The sequence below is a fragment of the Sorex fumeus genome, unplaced genomic scaffold (genome assembly GCF_029834395.1).
Source record: "Sorex fumeus unplaced genomic scaffold, SorFum_2.1 ptg000007l, whole genome shotgun sequence".
In the NCBI taxonomy this organism is placed as follows: domain Eukaryota; kingdom Metazoa; phylum Chordata; class Mammalia; order Eulipotyphla; family Soricidae; genus Sorex; species Sorex fumeus.
Window position 1 is genome coordinate 61,414,351 of NW_026606064.1, and position 18,106 is coordinate 61,432,456.

At 39.6% G+C, this 18,106-nt stretch overlaps 1 protein-coding gene across 9 annotated transcripts in view; it reads left to right on the plus strand.

Moving 5' to 3' along the window:
- The window catches only part of ABI1 (abl interactor 1), an 88,158-nt gene that overhangs the window by 24,177 nt on the left and 45,875 nt on the right, over positions 1-18,106 (plus strand). For all 9 annotated transcript variants that reach the window (XM_056106636.1, XM_056106643.1, XM_056106604.1 and 6 more), the window contains exon 2: positions 10,669-10,836. In XM_056106636.1, coding sequence (XP_055962611.1) covers positions 10,669-10,836 — 168 coding nt within the window. The remainder of the gene's footprint in view (positions 1-10,668; positions 10,837-18,106) is intronic.

Sequence of the window (18,106 nt, forward strand, 5' to 3'; positions counted from 1 at the left end):
AGCTGGAAAGTGTTGGAACCAACTGTGTACTAACGACTGAAAAAAAGGTCTATAGATTCACTTCTGTGACTGCAAATTACCTTCTGTAGGCGGATTAGCTTTATGCTAGATGAGAATGAACGGCACATAACCAACTTATCTTATGAGTTTTCCCTCTCTCTAGCTACCTTTACCTTATCTTACTAATTCTTGCTTTTCTTGAATGTTTCTCATCAGTTTTAACTGCACTATCTCAGTTCAAATATTTTTCTTTACATTTGATAAATACAACTGTCCTCCAATTGGTTACTCTGTGTCCAGGGAAAAGAGAGGTTGGGAGGAGAGGGATAAGAGGTATTATAAAAATGGGATGTATTAAGGCACGTTTGAGAGAAATTCAAGTAATTTGTGTCATCTGTAAGGTGGGGTGGGTGGAGGAGATGGTCTTAGTCAAAAATATACCTGAACTACAAAGAAACCATGTTATTTTAATTTTTTTATTGAATCATTATGAGATGCATAGTTATAATATTGTTCATGTTTGGGTTTCAATATTCTAACACCCTTCCCTTCACCAGTTTACATTTCCCACCACCGGTGTCCCCAGTTTCCCTCCCGTCACCCTCCCACCACATGCAGGCATTTCTCTCTTCTCTCTCTTTCTTGCTCACTCCTGCTCTTGTTCTCTTTCCTTTAGAAACCATGTTTTAAATTTGACACTGGTAAGAAAAAATTCTGCTTTTTCTGTGACCTAAAATAAATTTTGTTTCTTTGTTTAGCCTTATTAACATGAAATTATTAGATATTCTTGAATAAATGGGTAAATGCAGAAGAAAGTAGCTTTAGGTATAAATCACTTCTGTATGAATTGAGTGTCTTACATTGGGGTTTGCCTTCACTTATGGATTTATTAGTGTTTATTCATGTTTTGTGAATTATAGAATCACTTTTTTTTTTGCTTTTTGGGTCACACTCAGTGATGCTCAGGGGTTACTTTTGGCTCTGCACTCAGGAATCACCCCTGGCAGTGCTCGGGGGACCAAATGGGATGCTGGGAATTGAACCCGGGTCGGTTGCGTGCAAGGCAAACCCCCTACCTGCTGTGCTATCACTCTGGCCCCCAGTTGTCCATTTTTTATCACCCATCTTTACTACTTGTTTTTCTCAAGTCATTTAAGGGTGGTACTGATCATGACAGTATAAACTGCCACCCTAAAAGGTTTGTAAAGTGATGGCATTATTTAACAGAACTGTATTCATTTGGCTATGAATTTAGATAATAAGAATGATAAATAATTTTGAAGAGTGTGAAATGCTTGATTTTTGTTTGTTTCACTTACAGAACCACTATACAGAGCATTTAGTTGTTACATGTTCTGAGGAATATAGTGAAAGGACTCAAAGGGCTTTGCATGTGGGGACCCTGGGTTTAATATCATATAATCCCCCATAAACTGCTTGGAGCGGCCCCCAAGCATAGTTGGATGTGACTCAAAAATAAAACAAAAAGCATTCTCGGCTGTTCTCAGAATGTCAGCTTTCTCGATATTTTCTGTTTTCCCTTTCTTAAAATTCATGTATTCACAAATTAGTTACCAGTGATTTGTAAGAGTTCATCTTAGGTTAAATTCTTTGTTCACTGATAGTGGCCCAGTAGAAGCAAGTGTGACATGGTGGCAGACCATAGCCTCCTTTCCTTCCCAGCAATGCTCCTTGCAGCAAGTTCATTTACCTCATCAAATTCACTTTTTCTTGTTTATTAATATGAGTTGGGAATATTTAGCATAAATAAGCCTTTTCTGTGTGTGGTACAGGGTACATATTATTTCAGAATTTCTAACTTCGTTCTTATGTCTTCTTTATTTCCCCAACCCAGTGTACAAACTGTAAAAGTGATCTTTCTAAAGCCCAAAGCTTGTTTTTGCTACGTGATAATTCTTAAGTGACTCCTTGTTAGCTTCAGATGAAGTTCAGATTCATCAAGGGTTATTAGGACTGATCTAGAGTAAACTATAGTTTTCTTGTTAGAGAGTAAACTAGATGTTTTCTCAGATAACAGTTTAATGAGTAACATCAGTAATAAGACTAATGAAGTAGCTTTAAAAATAGTTTTAGTAGTTTCAGAGTTATCCCAGTAGAACTTTTGTCTATGTGACAGGAAGTGTTAGTGTAAATTGTTCTTTTCTAGTTCAACCAAGACTCATTTTTCAAACTTAGCCTCTCCTCTTCCTCATCACGATCACTATCATCCTGTTGTTCATCGATTTCCTCGAGCAGGCACCAGTCACGTCCCCTTCGTCCTAGCCCTTGAGATTTTAGAAAGCGCCATATTCAAGGCTCTTTCAGGGTCAGGAGAATGAGACCCATCATTGTTATTGGTTTTTGGCATATTGAGTATGCCATGGGGAATTTGCCAGACTCTGCCGTGCAGGCAGGATGCTTTTGGTAGACTGCTGGGTTCTCCAGAGTAAGAACTAGATAATAAGATGCTTCCAGGAGCTGGGTATTATTTAAGTCTCTGGTTCTTGGCCATTGATGGGATTACCTGGTGCCAGGGGCAGTTGGTGGGTGTGATGCCTACCTAACTGGAAGATGGGGGATCTGGGTGGAGGAGGCTCAGTCCCAATCCAAGCAGGCTTGGAGATCTCAGTCCCGGGACCCGCATGCCTGTGTTCCTCTGCCGGTTCCTTCATGCGTGTGGAGAGTGGTCTCAGCCATGCTTACTTCCTCACGTAAATGCTAAATCATTTAGGATGTCTCAGACTCTAGGTAATAAAATTAAACTCAGGCTCTAATAATAAGAACCATTTGTTATTTCATTCAAAAAGAAAATCCAAGGTAGGTTGCCCTAAATTTGGCTAATTCTCATTGTCATCAAGGATTTAAGCTCTTTTCTATTTTTCCCCTCATGCTTGGCCAGGGGTAAGTGAGGCAAACATGTTTGCAAGATGGTTGCAGTAAAAATGTTTTCAAAAATCTATTTAAAAAGCTTTTTGGTCACACCTGGCAGAGCTCAGGGCTTACTTCTGACTGTTTGCTAACAGATCACTCCTGGCAGTGCTCCAGGGACAATATGTAGTGCCAGGGATCGAATCCAGACCAGCTGCATGCAAGGCAAGCTCCTTCCCTGCTGTTCTATCGCTCTTGCCCTCAGAAATGTTAAATGGTTATTATAGCACATTTGGAAATGTCACTGTAGGCTGAGAATGAAAACAGTTAATCCATAATCAAACTGTAAGAGGGGATGTATTTCCTCTTCTTATCTGGTATGCTAATTTGTATGAGTGTTGGTTATACTAAACAAAATTAGATCTACCGTATACAGTAATACTGTTTTTTCCCCATTATAATTATATCCGCAGAATTCTCCACGTCATTAAAATTCTGTGTGTGGTATAGAGAACAGACACAACACTATCCCTGTGTTCTTTGGGCCTATTCCATATTTTCACTAAAATGAGTTGTACTAATTATTAAAGTTAATGAACATTTTAAAAAATGAATAGAGAAAAATAACCTTTTATTGCTTTATGTTTTATGTGTGAATATTTTATATACCTACTCTTGTTTATACTTGTTTCTTTGATTGTTCACTCTCGACTATGTCTCTTGATGAATACTAGTTGTCAGGGGAAGAAAAAATCTTTGGCCCACTTTATAATTAAAGAAATTTAATTAAAGAACCATGATTTACAAAGTTATTGATAGTTGGATTTGGGGTTTCTTTGGTGGGGGGTGGGTACACGCTTGGCAGTGCTCAGGGGTTATTCCTAGCTCTGCATTTAGGATTACTCCTGGAGGTGCTCCGGGGACCATTTAGGGTTCTACAGGTTGAACCTGGGTAAGCTGACTGCAAGGCAAACACTCTACCCACTGTACTATCAGCTCCTGGTCCACATGGTAATGTACTCATAAGATAGAGACCTATGACTCTGTAGTCACACGCGGAAGAGACCATGAAGAGTGATACTGAAGAGACATTCTCCCAGTGGGTAGAACTTTAAGTAGAGCACATTAGATTGATTTGATTTAGTTTGCCTACAAAGAGGAATATAGATCCATTTTGATTTGTGGTGGTAGCTCCATTTTGATTCATGGTGGTAGCTGATAGTTTACCTAATTCATTATAAATTTGGAAGAAATATAATTGGAAATTTGAGGGATAGCTCATAGACAGACTTCTATAGAAATGGACAGAGTAATATTTCTTCATTGTGAAAGTCCTCACAAAGAGCCCACGAGGAAGAGCATCTAAATCAATCTGATTCTTACTCTTGGATTCAGAGTCTTTCCGCAACTCCCTCTATCTTTGCTAATTGGTTCATGAAAAAAGACAACACAGCACAAGGTTTAGAGGTTATGCGTGCCCAGCAGCATGAGCTTCACTAAACCAATCTGGTTATCACTGTTGCTGAATGACCATCCTTGCTAGTAGCAGAGAACCAGCACTGACTCCCTGCTATAGTACATTCTCTAGTGTTTCTTAAAGTGGGTGAAAATAATCCCTTCTCTTCTTTGTGGGTGCAGGAACAATCCAGGGTATGGTAGTAGCCTCCAGTGCAGTTTTGGGGGCACTATTTCGCCTGATTAGAGAAGCTAGATTTACAGAGGTGGAGGGCTGCTTCCTTCTCCTCCCCCCGAAAAGGGGGCAGTAATAAAAGAGGTTTGGGAAATTCTGTTCTAAGAGGATCCAGCCAATAGTTTGTGGCAGGTGGCCTGCATAAGACCATGGCAAAAAACACTTCATGTCTCTGAGTGTGGATACACGTTTTCTCCATTGTTTCTGCCAGAACTCTCTGTGACTTAGAGAATTCCTTAATTACATTATGGTATTTGTTGCCTTGGCTGGGGAATTCATTTTACAGCAAGTGAAATGTGGCCTTGAGTTCATGTCCATTGTTTTCATGATCTTACAATTTTCCTCTTTACCCTAAATCAGCTGAATTGAGGAATGTCCTTTTGGAGGCTTAATGCACCAGCTGGTAGAAATTCTTTGCAGTGCTGGAGTAATGTTCTCTAAGATATGGTCTAGTCACCAGTACGTGGTGGTGGTTCTTTTTACAACATTCATAGACCAGGGAATCAAGAGGTAGAAATAGTGAATTCCTAATGATATACTAGCAAAAATTTTGCTGCTGCTTAAAAAAAAAAATTGTGGTGGCAGGCAGGGTGCGGGGGCACACACAGTGATGCTTAGGGGATCCTCTTAGGGATGATAGTGCCTCTGCTGTGCTGGAATCTGGCTGGAGCTCCTGCTTGCAAAATAGCATTGTGCTCAGCCCTTTGAATTATCTCCCTGGCCCAAGTTTTGCTTCTGCACAATTCTGAGTTTGGTTAGTATAGAGTTCTAATTCCAAAGGAGAAATTTTTTTTGCTTTTTTTTTTTTTTTAATGGGGTGGGGGCTGTCACACCTGGCTGTGTTCAGGGCTTATTCCTTGCTCTGCCTTCGGGGTCACACTTGGTTGGGCTCAGAGGACCACATGGGATGCTGGAGATCGAACTCAGACCAGACATGTATAAAGCAAGCACTTTACCTGCTGTACTGTTGCTCTGGCTCTTAAGAGAGAAATACTCTAATTGTGCAGCGCCTTGTTTATATTAAATTGGAAATTGAACACTTTATGCCATTAACTGATAGGCAAAACGAAATATTGCTGTGAGTTTCTGAAACTATTTCCAGCATGAATGTGTATGTAGCTTACCCCACACCCTCACACTATTATTGGACATCAGTGGGATGCCTGAGAATTCCACCCAAATTTGACACTGTCTTCCTTCCTGGTTATAGCATCAGATTCTGAAGGTAAAAGAATCAGCATCTTAAGATTTTCTTTGCTCTCCTTTGCACCTCCCTTCTCTCCTTCCAGGCTAGTCACATACTAGGATTGCTATTTGTGTTTTGGCTGACTATAAATCAGAAGTTCCCCAAAAACCCCAGTTGCATTTAATTTGCTAGATTCTCTCATAGAACTCAGGAAATCCATTTACTCACTAGACTATTAACTTATTACAAAGGATATTATTTAAGAACAGCCAGTTGGAAGAACACTACAGGTTAGGAACTCCAAGTTTTCATGACCTCTACAGGTACATTACTTTCCCAGTACCTAACCATTTCACCAACTTGGGTTTTAACATAGACTCATAACAGATGTGATCGATGACTTCATTGACCATTGGTGACTTGTTTAGCCTCTAGTCCCTTTATCCTTCCTGAAGGTCTGGGAGTGGAATTGAAAGTTTTAGCTCTCTCATTTTGTGGTCAGTTTTTCTGCCAACCAGTCTGTATCTTTAGGTCCTTCCAAAGGTAACAAAAGACCTTTATTATTCTCAAATTGTAGGAAATTCTAAGCTTTTAGGGAACTGTGAGTTAGGTACTGTGAATGAACAACAGATGTATATTTTATGTAAATAAATGGTATTGCTGTTAGAGTCAATGACCTTGTCTGTAAGTGGAACTTGGATTGCTCCTACATAGTGAAGATAGGAGTATGTCGGGAATACAGGAGAACCTCTGGAGTGAGGGCATCTTAACTCCCCACTCACATGTGAGTCAAAAGAAAATTTAAGCAACCCAAGGCCACGTTGCTAATGGCAGTGATAAACGTGGAAGGAATTAAAGAAAGGAAGTGAGTTTTTTTGAGTAAGCAAATACATTCTGTCACTAATACTTAAAACATGTAACTAATTTTGTGTTTAAATGTAGTTGTTCTTTCTAAAACTTGGTTTTCACAGTGTTAAGCCAGTTTTTTAAACTGTACTAGAGGGAAAAATATATATAAAAGTCTTGTACAGGATAGTAAAGGAGTTGGTTTGGGTTGAGTATAATTGGTCTAGACTGTAATTATGGAAAAACATAAAATTTCAGTCTAATTACATCTGGTTGTTGGAAATGCCCTGGAGAGATTGGATTTAGGGATTTTAAAACATTGTGGTTGAATTTGAAATCTTAAATTAGTATACTAGCTGTTTGTTGTTGGGCTTGGGGTTTGGGGGCACACCTGGTGGTATGCTTAAACCTGGCTCTGTGCTCATGGATCACTCCTGGCAGTGCATGGAAGGATGGATTTCTGGGATGAGCCTGGGTCTGTCGCATGCAAGATTAGCACCCTGCTCTCAGCTCATTGGTTTCTTTGTATTTGCTCTTAAGAAAAAAAAAAGAGTATGCCACTCTTCCCATTCCTACTCAACAAATCTGTATGATGCAATAGGAGAAAAGACGTCCCCTCGATTTTCATTACTGTGAATGAACAGTCTGTTAGTTCCTTAAGAGAGGGGTGGTAGGGTGAAGCTGTGCTAAAGTTTTTAATGAATGTTTGGGTTTCAACTTGAATTTTTATGCAATAATTTAATTTTTTTGTTTTGGACATTTGCTATTACTTGGTAGGATTTTAATTTTTATTTTTATTGGGATTGGAATTTTGTTGGAGAAAATTGGATTCTTTTAATGTTTGGTGTGGGTATATGTATTGTCTGCATGCTGTTGATAGGGAACTGCATTTGCCCTGTGTACTCTTTTATCTTCCTATTGCCTTCTCTGTCCCACAGAGTGATTTTGGATTCCTCCCTGAAAGTCTTTCTTGTCTCAAACCAACCACGCTCTTTTGTTAGTCATTAGTAAAATAGGTGTTCTATTTTAGCCATTTGGTGACATACAATTTTCTTTGTTCTAGTTATTAAAATGTGAAATTCTTTTAGTTGTTGTGGGAACTACTTTGAGTGGTAATTTGGCAGGGGACAGTCTTATTCAGGGTCTCTAACATGCAAATACTGCTTAAGCTACATGCCAGTTTTAAATCATCGGTAGTAATATACTTCATTTTTTAAGTCTTGGTTTTAACCAAGAAATTTTTTGTGTATGTGTTTGGGGGATATACCTCATAGTGCTTAGGGGGTACTCCTGTCTGTCCTTGCACTGCGGTGTTGAACCAGGGTTGGCCACATGCAAGGCAAATGCCTTATCTAGTCTCTCTGCTCTCTGGCATGAGGTGTTCTCTCTATATTGCGTACATAGTTAAGTTTTGGTTTTGGAGCCACACCCAGTGATGCTGGGGATCATTCCTGGAGGTGCTGGGGATGGGAGGGGGAGTTATATGTGATGATGGGGATTGAATCAGGGTCTGGTGCATGCAAGGCAGTCATCTCGCTCACTGTACTATCTCTCCAACCCCTATGTATTTGATCAGTTCTGAGAAACTTGCTCATTACTGCCCACATTTTAGCATTTCTGAAATTGGAATATATGTAATACATTTTATAGTTTATATTGTCCTTAGAAAGTTGTCAGCCAAATAGCAATTGCCATTGTTTGTCTTTGTATGAAGTTGTTTTTCCAGGTAATTTAGCTTGATTATTGTTATTTGTCAACAGACCATTTAAGGACTCTTCAACAAAGAATAGAGTCCTGGATTTTGCCTTAAGATATTTATTTGAGACCTGGTAAGATTAGGACAGTTACAGCATCAAAATGATGCAGAATTGGTGCCAACAGTTTGGAAGAAAATCATGGAAACAACTGTGTTTTGTTTTAAAATACGTATGACTTGCCTACTGTAGGAATCTCACAGTATCATTTATATTTTGTTCCTGCCACTCTATTGAATTTGAACTTAACCCCGAGGAAACAATCACACGAATTCAGATTGTGGAAATTTCTACAAGACAACTGCCTGAGTAAAGCTTGGTGTTTGTAGTTGGAAACGTGAGGAAAAATGTGAACAGTTTTCTATATTGTCTGCTCATAAAATCTAATTTTCTAAGGAATTTCCTATAGAGTTCTTGGGCACGTTATTTTGAGTTCAGCAGTTCTTAACAGTCATCTTCCTTTTTGGTCATTTCTCCTTCTCTTTTCTTATTGTTGTTATCATTGCAGTGTCCGAGGGTTGCATGCTTGGTTGCAGAGCACTGGAGCTGGAACACATGTGGTGTATGGGGGGAGAGGGCACACAGACACTATTGCTGCTAACATTATACTTAGCATGTGGGACTGTACCAGGAATTGAACATGGCAGATATTCTGCCACTGAGCCACATCTTTGGCCATTAAGCTGAACTTGGACTTTGACAACAGAACAGAAGTTACCAAGGTGGGGGAAGGAATAGGACAGACTGGAAGTGATATAAAAGTAGTTTTGGTTTCTTCGTTGTAACAGAATTACAGCAACTTTGTACACCAAAAGCATAACCATTAAAAAATTGATTCATGGTCTTTTTTTTTTATTTGAGATTATAAATAATGAAAGTAGTCTCATAGGATACGTGCTGCCCCCTCCGCCTTTATACACAGGTTTAGTTTATCATTTGCCTTTCACTTTCACTCCTCTTGAAGAGTTCTCACCACCTGCCTCTTGTTTAAGGAGTTTGGGAAGAAAGGAGAGTGGGTCAAGGATTGGGAGATTTTGGCATTAGATTTGCTGTAGATTTTGTGGGGAAGGAGAGGTTTGGTCAGAATGGTTAATGAAGATGAATTCCTAATGATGATTATTGTAGAAGGTATATAAGGTGAAATGAAATCTAATCTGTATCTCTCTTGTTTTTGGTTAAGATTTATCTGAATTTTAAGAGGGGGGCATTTGGCCACATTTGAAGATTCTCAAGGGCTACTCTCCACTCAGTGCTGGTGTTTGTTTCCAGTGTTTCTCAGGGGACTATGAGATTAAATCAGGTCTCCTGCAGGCAAAGCACAGGCACTAAACCTTTGAGCTTTCTTTCCATCCCCGATTAAATCAGTTTATTAAGTAGAGCCCAGAGGGGCTGGATACTGAGCCAGGTTTCAACAAAATGAAAGAGAGCTATGTTTCAGGCCTTGGAAAAGGTAAACTGCATGTCTCAAGGGAAACACGAAGAGGTCAGTGCAGGGCACAGACCTTTATAAGGGTCCTCATTGGAGAACTTTGGGGTTCCTATATTTCGACTGGATTGTTCAAACCAAAAAGGAATGTTTTGATTAGTTCCTCAGGGTTCTTCTACAAGGGGTATGCAAAATGTGTAAAAGGGGAAGGCTCCTCAGGGACTGGACAGACTCTTTTCCACAAGAAGTGTTTGGAGAGCTATATTTTAGTTTACATGAGAAGGTCCATCAGTAAGGACCTGTGGTCCTTGGAAATTTTCTGGTGGTCTGCAGAAATTCCCGCCAATCATGTTGTAACCAGGCAGCAGCATATGTTACACTAGCATATGTTACACAGTATTTTATTTATTAAATCCAGTGTTATAAAATTACAATTTTCAAATTGTAATTTTATAACACTGGATTTAATAAATAAAATACTGTCTACTGTTTCAACTGTTAGCTGGTCCGTGAAATGGTTCTATTTTTCTTGGTCTTAAGGTTTAAAAAGGTTGAGAACCCTGATCTGTAGCATGTGCTTGTGAGAGGGGCTAGTTCAGTTCAAGACACTTAGCATGACAAAATGGATGACCGGGATACAAATTAGTTTAGCTAAATTCTGAACAGTTGGTAGAGAGCTTGGGGCTGACACTAAGGTCCTAAAGATGTTAGTAAAATAAATAGGTGGTTGAGTTAGGCAGTAATTTAGAACCAACTCTTCTGTTTTTGCTTCTGTTACCCAATTTGTCCCATGTGTATTTGATTCATTTGAAAGTTTATATTATTAAAACTCTTTTATAAAACATGTAGAATGAATGTTAACCTAAATAAATATGTGTTGTTTTTGTTCTTATTTCAGGCTACAGACAAGAGAAAAGCTTTAGAAGAGACCAAAGCCTATACAACCCAATCCCTAGCTAGTGTTGCATATCAAATCAATGCATTGGCCAACAATGTACTCCAATTGCTGGACATCCAAGCATCTCAGCTTAGGAGAATGGAGTCTTCCATCAATCATATCTCTCAGGTAACAGCTTATTCAGAGTCTTTCTGAGTTAACCTTTGTGAACAACGTGAGGTAAGGGTCTGGTTTCTTTTGCTTTCTTTTGCTTTCTTTTTTTTTTTTTAAAGTGGGGCTATCTGGTTTTCCCAGCACCGTTTGTTGAAGAGACTTTCTTTGCTCCTAATAAACCTAGACTTTTTGATATAAATTAACTCTCCACACGTAAGGATTTATCTTTGGACTACCAATTCAGTTCCATTGATCAGAGAGTCCTTGTAATTCTGATTACTGTAGCTTTGTAGTATAGTTAAATGTCTGGGGGCACAGTGCTTTCCTTCACCCCTCTGTAGGATGACTTTATTTGTTGTATTTTCTGGTTCAATATAAATTTCATTTTTTTATGAACTGGAAATGTTTCCAATTTTTTGTGTCAGTCATACCTTTTAAGAAGTGATTCATAGTTTTCACTAAATAAATCATTCCCCTTTTTTTGTTACATCAGTACCCAAATATTTGCATATTTTTGGACATGATTGAAAATGGGATTTTTTTTTTTTTTGAAAATGGGATTTTAAAAGACATTTCTTTATTGTTTACATTTGAGATGGGTCTGGAGACATTGTACAAGACTTAAGGTACTTGCCTTGTCTTCAGTTGATCCTAGTTTGAATCCCTAGTACCACATACAGTCTTATGAGCACTGATGGGTGTGTGTAGCCTAGAAAACAAAAAAAATTTTTTTTTTTTTTTTTGCTTTTCGGGTTACGCCTGGCGATGCACAGGGGTTACTCCTGGCTCATGCACTCAGGAATTGCTCCTGGCGGTGTGTAGGGGACCATATGGGATGCTGAGAATTGAACCTGGGTTGGCTGCGTGCAAGGCAGACACCCTACCCACTGTGCTATCTCTCCAGCCCCCCCCCTCCAAATTTTTTTAAAAAAGAAAAAAAACGAATTCAAGGATACAAGAAATTTCTGTGTGTTGATTTAGTAACTTGCTACTAAAGTAGTGTGTTGTTCAAATTCCAAGTGTTCGGGTTTTCTGCTTGTGATTTGTTTCTAGCTTTAAAACATGGTTCTCATGAGAGAAATTTTATCATTGGTAGCACTTTTCTTGATTTTATGGAAGCTTGTTTTGTGTATCACATATAGCTTGTCCTAGAGAATGATCTGTTAGTACTGGCAAACAATATGTACTCAACTTTTTGGGAATGGAGAGCCTTATCAATTCTTTTATGCCCATCTCATCTATTTCTTCCTAGAAGGATCAATTAATTTCTTAATTGAATATTCAGTAGGATAGCTAGAACTAGTCAATGGTGGGAGAATGGTATTATTGTGTTGCTGTCAGCATTTTTCTTCAGACTTGATTTAGTGGTTCTTTTAACAAGTATGAAGCACAAGAGTATGATCCAAGAAGGAAAAGACTAAAGCTGGGGCTGGAGAAGTAGTACAATGGGTAGGGTACTTGCCTTGCACACAGCCAACTCACGTTTGATCCTCGGTATCCCACATGTTCCTGACTTGCACTCCAGCAGTAACTCCTGAGTGTAGAGCTGGGAGTAGACCCCGAACACTGCCTGAGTGTGACCCCAAAACAAACAGGAAACAAGAGTCAGTATAAAAGTAAGCTCCGTTCTCATTTTTGTCAGTAATGAAGATAACTAAAAATGTTTTCGGGGGAGCAATTTTAAACTTGCAGGAAAGTTGCAGTTGCAGAACTTTTTGTTTTGAACTGTTTAAGAATAACTTGCACTAATGGTGCCCTATTATCCTCGAGTACTTTGAAGAAATATATTTTCTAGGGACAGGCACATTCTACTACATAGTACAACAACCAAAACAATAATCAGATTTGGATAATTAACATTGATACATTGCTGGCATCGGATCCTCAAATTCCATGTGAATATTGAATAGTTTAATAATTAAAAGATCAACTTAAAAGCATTTAGTAATTCTGTGTTCTTTGCTTCTTTAATCTATAATAGTTTCTAAGTCTCCCCATGACCTTACCTGACCTTGATACTTTTGAAAGTTCCAGGCCAGTTAATTTGTAGAGTATCAGTCAGTGTGTGTGTATTTAATGGTTTTTCATGATTAGATTTAGGTGACCAATTCTAGGTGACTTTAGAAGCAATGGTTTTGTACAGAACTGAGTTTATCTAGGGTGGGTGGGCGAGTTAGGGAGGTGAACACTGAGACAATGGGAGAGGTAAACAGACATTCTGGTAGAGGGTGGGGTGTTGGAACAATCAATTCATGAAATCACTGGGCCTCAAATAAAATTAAACTACTCCTGTTGTCTGAATTTGTTAAGTCTTGATGTAATTTAAAATTAGAGGTAACTGGAGAGCTAGCTTTTCTTTGCATGCAGGAGGCCCAGGTTTGATCCCTTGCACCAAATTATCTCCTTAGGCCCACCAGGAATAAAACCCCAAGCACTAAGCACTTTGCTGGGAATAGTCCTTGGGCAATGCTGGGTATGACTCAAATAAAGTATGACCCCAATCATATGCTAGCCTGAAGCTTTCTTTTTCTTTCTTTTTTTTTTTTTTTAAAGGAAACTTATCGAGAACTAGGTTTTTTATTATTAGTATTTTTTATCGAAACTCCGTGAGATAGCACTGTGGCACTGCCCTCCCATTGTTCATAGATTTGCTCGAGCGGGCACCAGTAGCGTCTTATTGTGAGGCTTGTTGTTACTGTTCTTGGCATGTCGAATACACCAGGGGAGCTTGCTGGGCTCTGCTGTGTGGGCAGGATACTCTCGGTAGCTTGCCGGGCTCTTGAAGAGGGATGGAGCAATCGAACCCGGGTCGGCCACGTGTAAGGCAAACGACCTACCTGCTGTGCTATCATATGCTTCTTTTGATTATCAGTAATAACTTACTTTGCATTGTTCTGTCATTTTATTCAATTTAAAAATTATTTGGCTTGACTGCAGTGGTATTTGAGAACTTTTAAAATGTAGATAAATATAGTGATAGCAGAATTTCTTTTTGTTTGGTTTTGGTTTTGTTTCTGGGCCATACTTGGCAGTGCTTAGGGTTACTCCTGGCTCTATACTCAGAAATTACTCCTGGTGGTGGTCAGGGAACCATATGGGATGCTGGGAATCGAACCCTAGTCTGCTAAGTGCAAGGCAAGCTTCCTTCCTGCCGTATTATCACCAATTATTTCTAAAAATGTTTACAAACTTTTAGCTCTGTTTTAGTTGTCCCTTCTGTTATCTTTTTGGGCCACTTTCTGGTGTTTTGGGGAACAGTATATACAAGGGACTGAACCCATGACTCCTCCATGCAAATCATGCTCTGTAACCATTTGGATTTTCTCCTCAACCTTTAGCTCTCAGTTTTACCTGACAAATAATTTGAAAATCTAAATGAAGACAGTTGAATCAGTGTTGAAAGCTTATTTTTAGATTCCCCCCCCCCCCCATTTTAGTTGGTTTCCCTTCTGGCCACTTGCAGTTTTGTGTGCAGTTGCACATACTTATTTTTTTCCAAAATTGTCCCCTCCCCCCTGAACTTGGCATGCGAGTAGCTTTTCTAACGCTTTTGCTTTGTTCCCAAAAGGAGAATGTAAATTACAAAATCCTCATTGAATATGTGGATTCACTTGAAATATTCTTTTGTTTTGTTTTCTCTTTGGGATACACCTGGCAGTGCTCAGTAGTTACTCTGGGTTCTAAACTCTGGAATTAGTACTGGTGGTGCTCAGAAACCATACTGGATGTTGGGAATCAAACCCGGGTTGCCCTTGTGCAAGGCAAGCACCATACCTGCTGTACTTCTTTCTGTCCCTCATTTTAAGCACTGTAGCATTGTCCTTCCGTTGTTATCAATTTGCTTGAGCGGGTACCAGTAACATCTTCATTGTGAGAATTGTTAACTGTTTTTGGCATATTGAATACATCATGGGGAGCTTGCAAGGCTCTGCTGTGCGGCTGGGATACTCTCAGTAGCTTGCCGGGCTCCTTGAGAGGGACAGAGAAATCTAACCTGGGTCAGCCACATGCAAGGCAGATGCCCTACCTGCTGTGCTGTTGCTCTAGCCCATAAGTAAATTAATGAAAAAAATAAATACAAGAGCAGAACTGTCCAGCTTTTCTCAGCTGTCCAACCCTCTTTGGGATGGAGACTATCCAAGCTCTTGGAAGGCGTTTTATCAGATCCCTACAGCTCCCCTGTCCCTCTACTGCCAGCTGCCCCCCACCTCCCATCTGCCCCCAGTACTCCCCACTGAGAAGTCGCCCAAACCCCATGCCTAGCCCTCCCCACCCCCACCCTTGCTCTGCTGCTTAGAACCTCCTCCCCCAGGATGCAAACACACAAACATACGTGCTCCTTGCTTCTCTCCTTCCATTGCATCTTAGGCACCTGCCACCAGCTGGAAACTACATTAGGACACTTCGCAGTTTTATGTGCTTCCTGTCTCACCAATGACATCACTCAGTCCTGCACCATCTTCCACAAGGGTGCCAAGAACTTTGCTTCCTAAACCTTCCCCCGGCCCCAGGGCAGAGGGGGCATGGGGAGGTGGCAAGGGTCCTGAGCTCCTGGGCTGTGGGAAAGAGTATCAGCTGGACAGAGAACAATCATCCAAAAGCTCAGCCTTCACCTTGAGGAAAAGGGGCCTGCACTTGGGAAAGAGAGCCTAAAGTGGGCAATGCACCTGCCTTGCTTGCAACCCTGCAGATGGTCCCCTAAGCCCAGAACCAGGAGGATTCCTGAGCACAGGACCAGGAGTAAGCCCTGAGCATGGCTGTGATCCAAAAACCAAAATAAAAGAACTGAAAAGATGTGATTTTATTGTTTGTATTTTGTTCAGGCTTGGTTGAGGGACCACACTCAGCAGTGCTCAGGGAGTACTCCTGTTTAGTGCTCAGTAATCACACCTAGCAGTGCTTGGAGGATTGAAGCAGGGCTTCAATGTGTCAAGCCATGTCAACCCTCTGAGTTATCTTCTGACCCTGATCAGGGAGCCATGAGGGGAAGACAAATGTGACAGTATCTGAACTTGACTGAGTATATCACTTACAAATCATTTTAAATATTCTTAAAATAACATAGTGTTACTGCAGAATAAAGTACTCTGCATTGGTTATAGTTTATTTTGAAATTATTATAGTAATATTTTGCATACTAATGTATAAATATATATTTATTCCATTATTTTACTTTCAAGGCTGTTCTGTTTAGGATTTGTCTTTTCTTTTTGGGTCACACCTGGCAATGCATAGGGGTTACTCCTGGCTCTATACTCAGGAATTACTCGTGGCAGTGCTCAGGGGACCATATGGGATGCTGGGAATCGAACCCGTGTTTGCCGCTTGCAAGGCAAACGCCCTACCCGCTATGCTGTTGCTCCATCCCCTAGAATTTGTCTTTTTTTAAGCACATAGGGGGATTTAAAACAAATACAGCATTTTTTTTTTAACTGCGGCAGTAGTAATTGCAATTACACTTTTGATACTAGGTATCAAACCATAGCCTCATATATGTGTGGCATACATTCTTGTTTATTCACTGGGCTTCATCACCTGTCCCTGTGTTACTTAATATTAATTATTGATTTTACTTAAATTCACAGGATCTGATTTTATTTTGTATATTCATTTTCTCTTCATCTGGATTATTAATCTCTTTTGGATTAATAATTTTTTTAAACCCTTAGTGTTTCTGTGCTTGTGTGTGTATGCTGTCTTGTGCCTGTGGTAAATTGGCTCTTTATGTGCCTTACAAAATTTTGACTGCAAGTACATCTGATTTTTAGATCTTTGTGCCATTTATGTTTATCCATTGAAAAGATTAAACTGGGGCTGGAGAGGTAGTAGATGGTAAGGCGCTTACTTTGCACACTGCCAACCTACATTTGATCCCCTGGCATCCCATGTATTCCCCCTAGCATCACCAGGAGGATTCCTGAGTGCAGAGCCAGAATAATCCCAAGCATAGCTGGGTGTGGCCCCAAAACAAAACAAATAATAAATAAAAATACTTAAAAAAAAGGTAAACTGAAGGTGTAGTGTTAGAACAAAGTGTTCTAGGGATATCATCAATCAAGGACTATTTAGAATTTTGAAGTACTGTGAGCACTCTTTATCAGCAAATTGTCCATTTAAAAAGAGCTGATCCAACTTGTCCTGGTTTACTCTGATCTTGCTATCCAAATTAACCAAGAATATTTCTTAGCATATCCTTCCTCCCATTTTGACTTTTTGGTGAGGTTCTCTTTTTCTAAAATTTTATTTTCTGTTTTTTTTCCTGTCTGTTTCATCAAGCTAAAGGCATTTATAGATATTATTCTGTACTAGATATAGTTACTGGGTTTTATTTTATAATTTCTTCCCTCCCTTCCATTGATAGGAATGAAAGGCAGCTGCTCCCTAAAGGGATTATAATGAAAAGCCTAGTGCTAGACAACTCCTTTTGATTTGTATTCTAGAGAATTCCATTCTCTAGAATGTTTAAGTATCATGTACTATGTTACTAGCCTTTTAATACACTATGAATTAATTTATCCTCATAACAGTTTTATATATAAAGAAATGGTTGCACAAAGACTTGATGTTACTTGTTCAGGATCACATAGCTATTAAATGGCATTATTTGAAGTAGCTATCACTATACTCTTCAGACCTTGGTTTTATTCTCTTCTTTTCTTGTTATTTGTTTATTTTCACTATTGTTGTGGGGGCCGGGGCCAGACCTGTTCGTATTGGCAGTTGGCATGAAATCAAACCCAGGGCCTCACTTGAGACATATCCTCAATTGCTTAGCCTTCGTTTCAGACTAAGAGCATTTTCTCTCTTTCAAAAGTAATAGTCATTCTCTTTCTAGCTTCCTGTATTGTTAATTGAGAGGTTTGATGTGTCCTAATTTTTGAACCTTTGTATATAACTTGCCTTTTTCTCCCTGGAAACCTCTGCCATATTTATTCACTTTAGCCTTGGTGTTCTGAAATCTTACATGGATGTAGCCAGTCATTGGTCTTTCAGTGATTTGCTAGTTCAAACTGCAGTTTGCAAGTTTAAATTCCCAGTGTCGCAAGTGCATCAAGCAGGATTCTGGAAGTTCTGCCTCCCTGATCCCCAGTACCACAAGTGATTTCTGGGTGTGCCAGGGTTTTCTGAGCACAACACAATAGGCAGTGACTCCCAGGATGCTGCATAGTTAAAGGGGTAGGAAAGCACCTCAGCCGGTAAGTTTGACCTTGCAAGCACCACAGTCATAACTTTAGTGCCTCAATGTGAACACAGGTATAAGCACTGCTGCTAATCGAGTACAAAT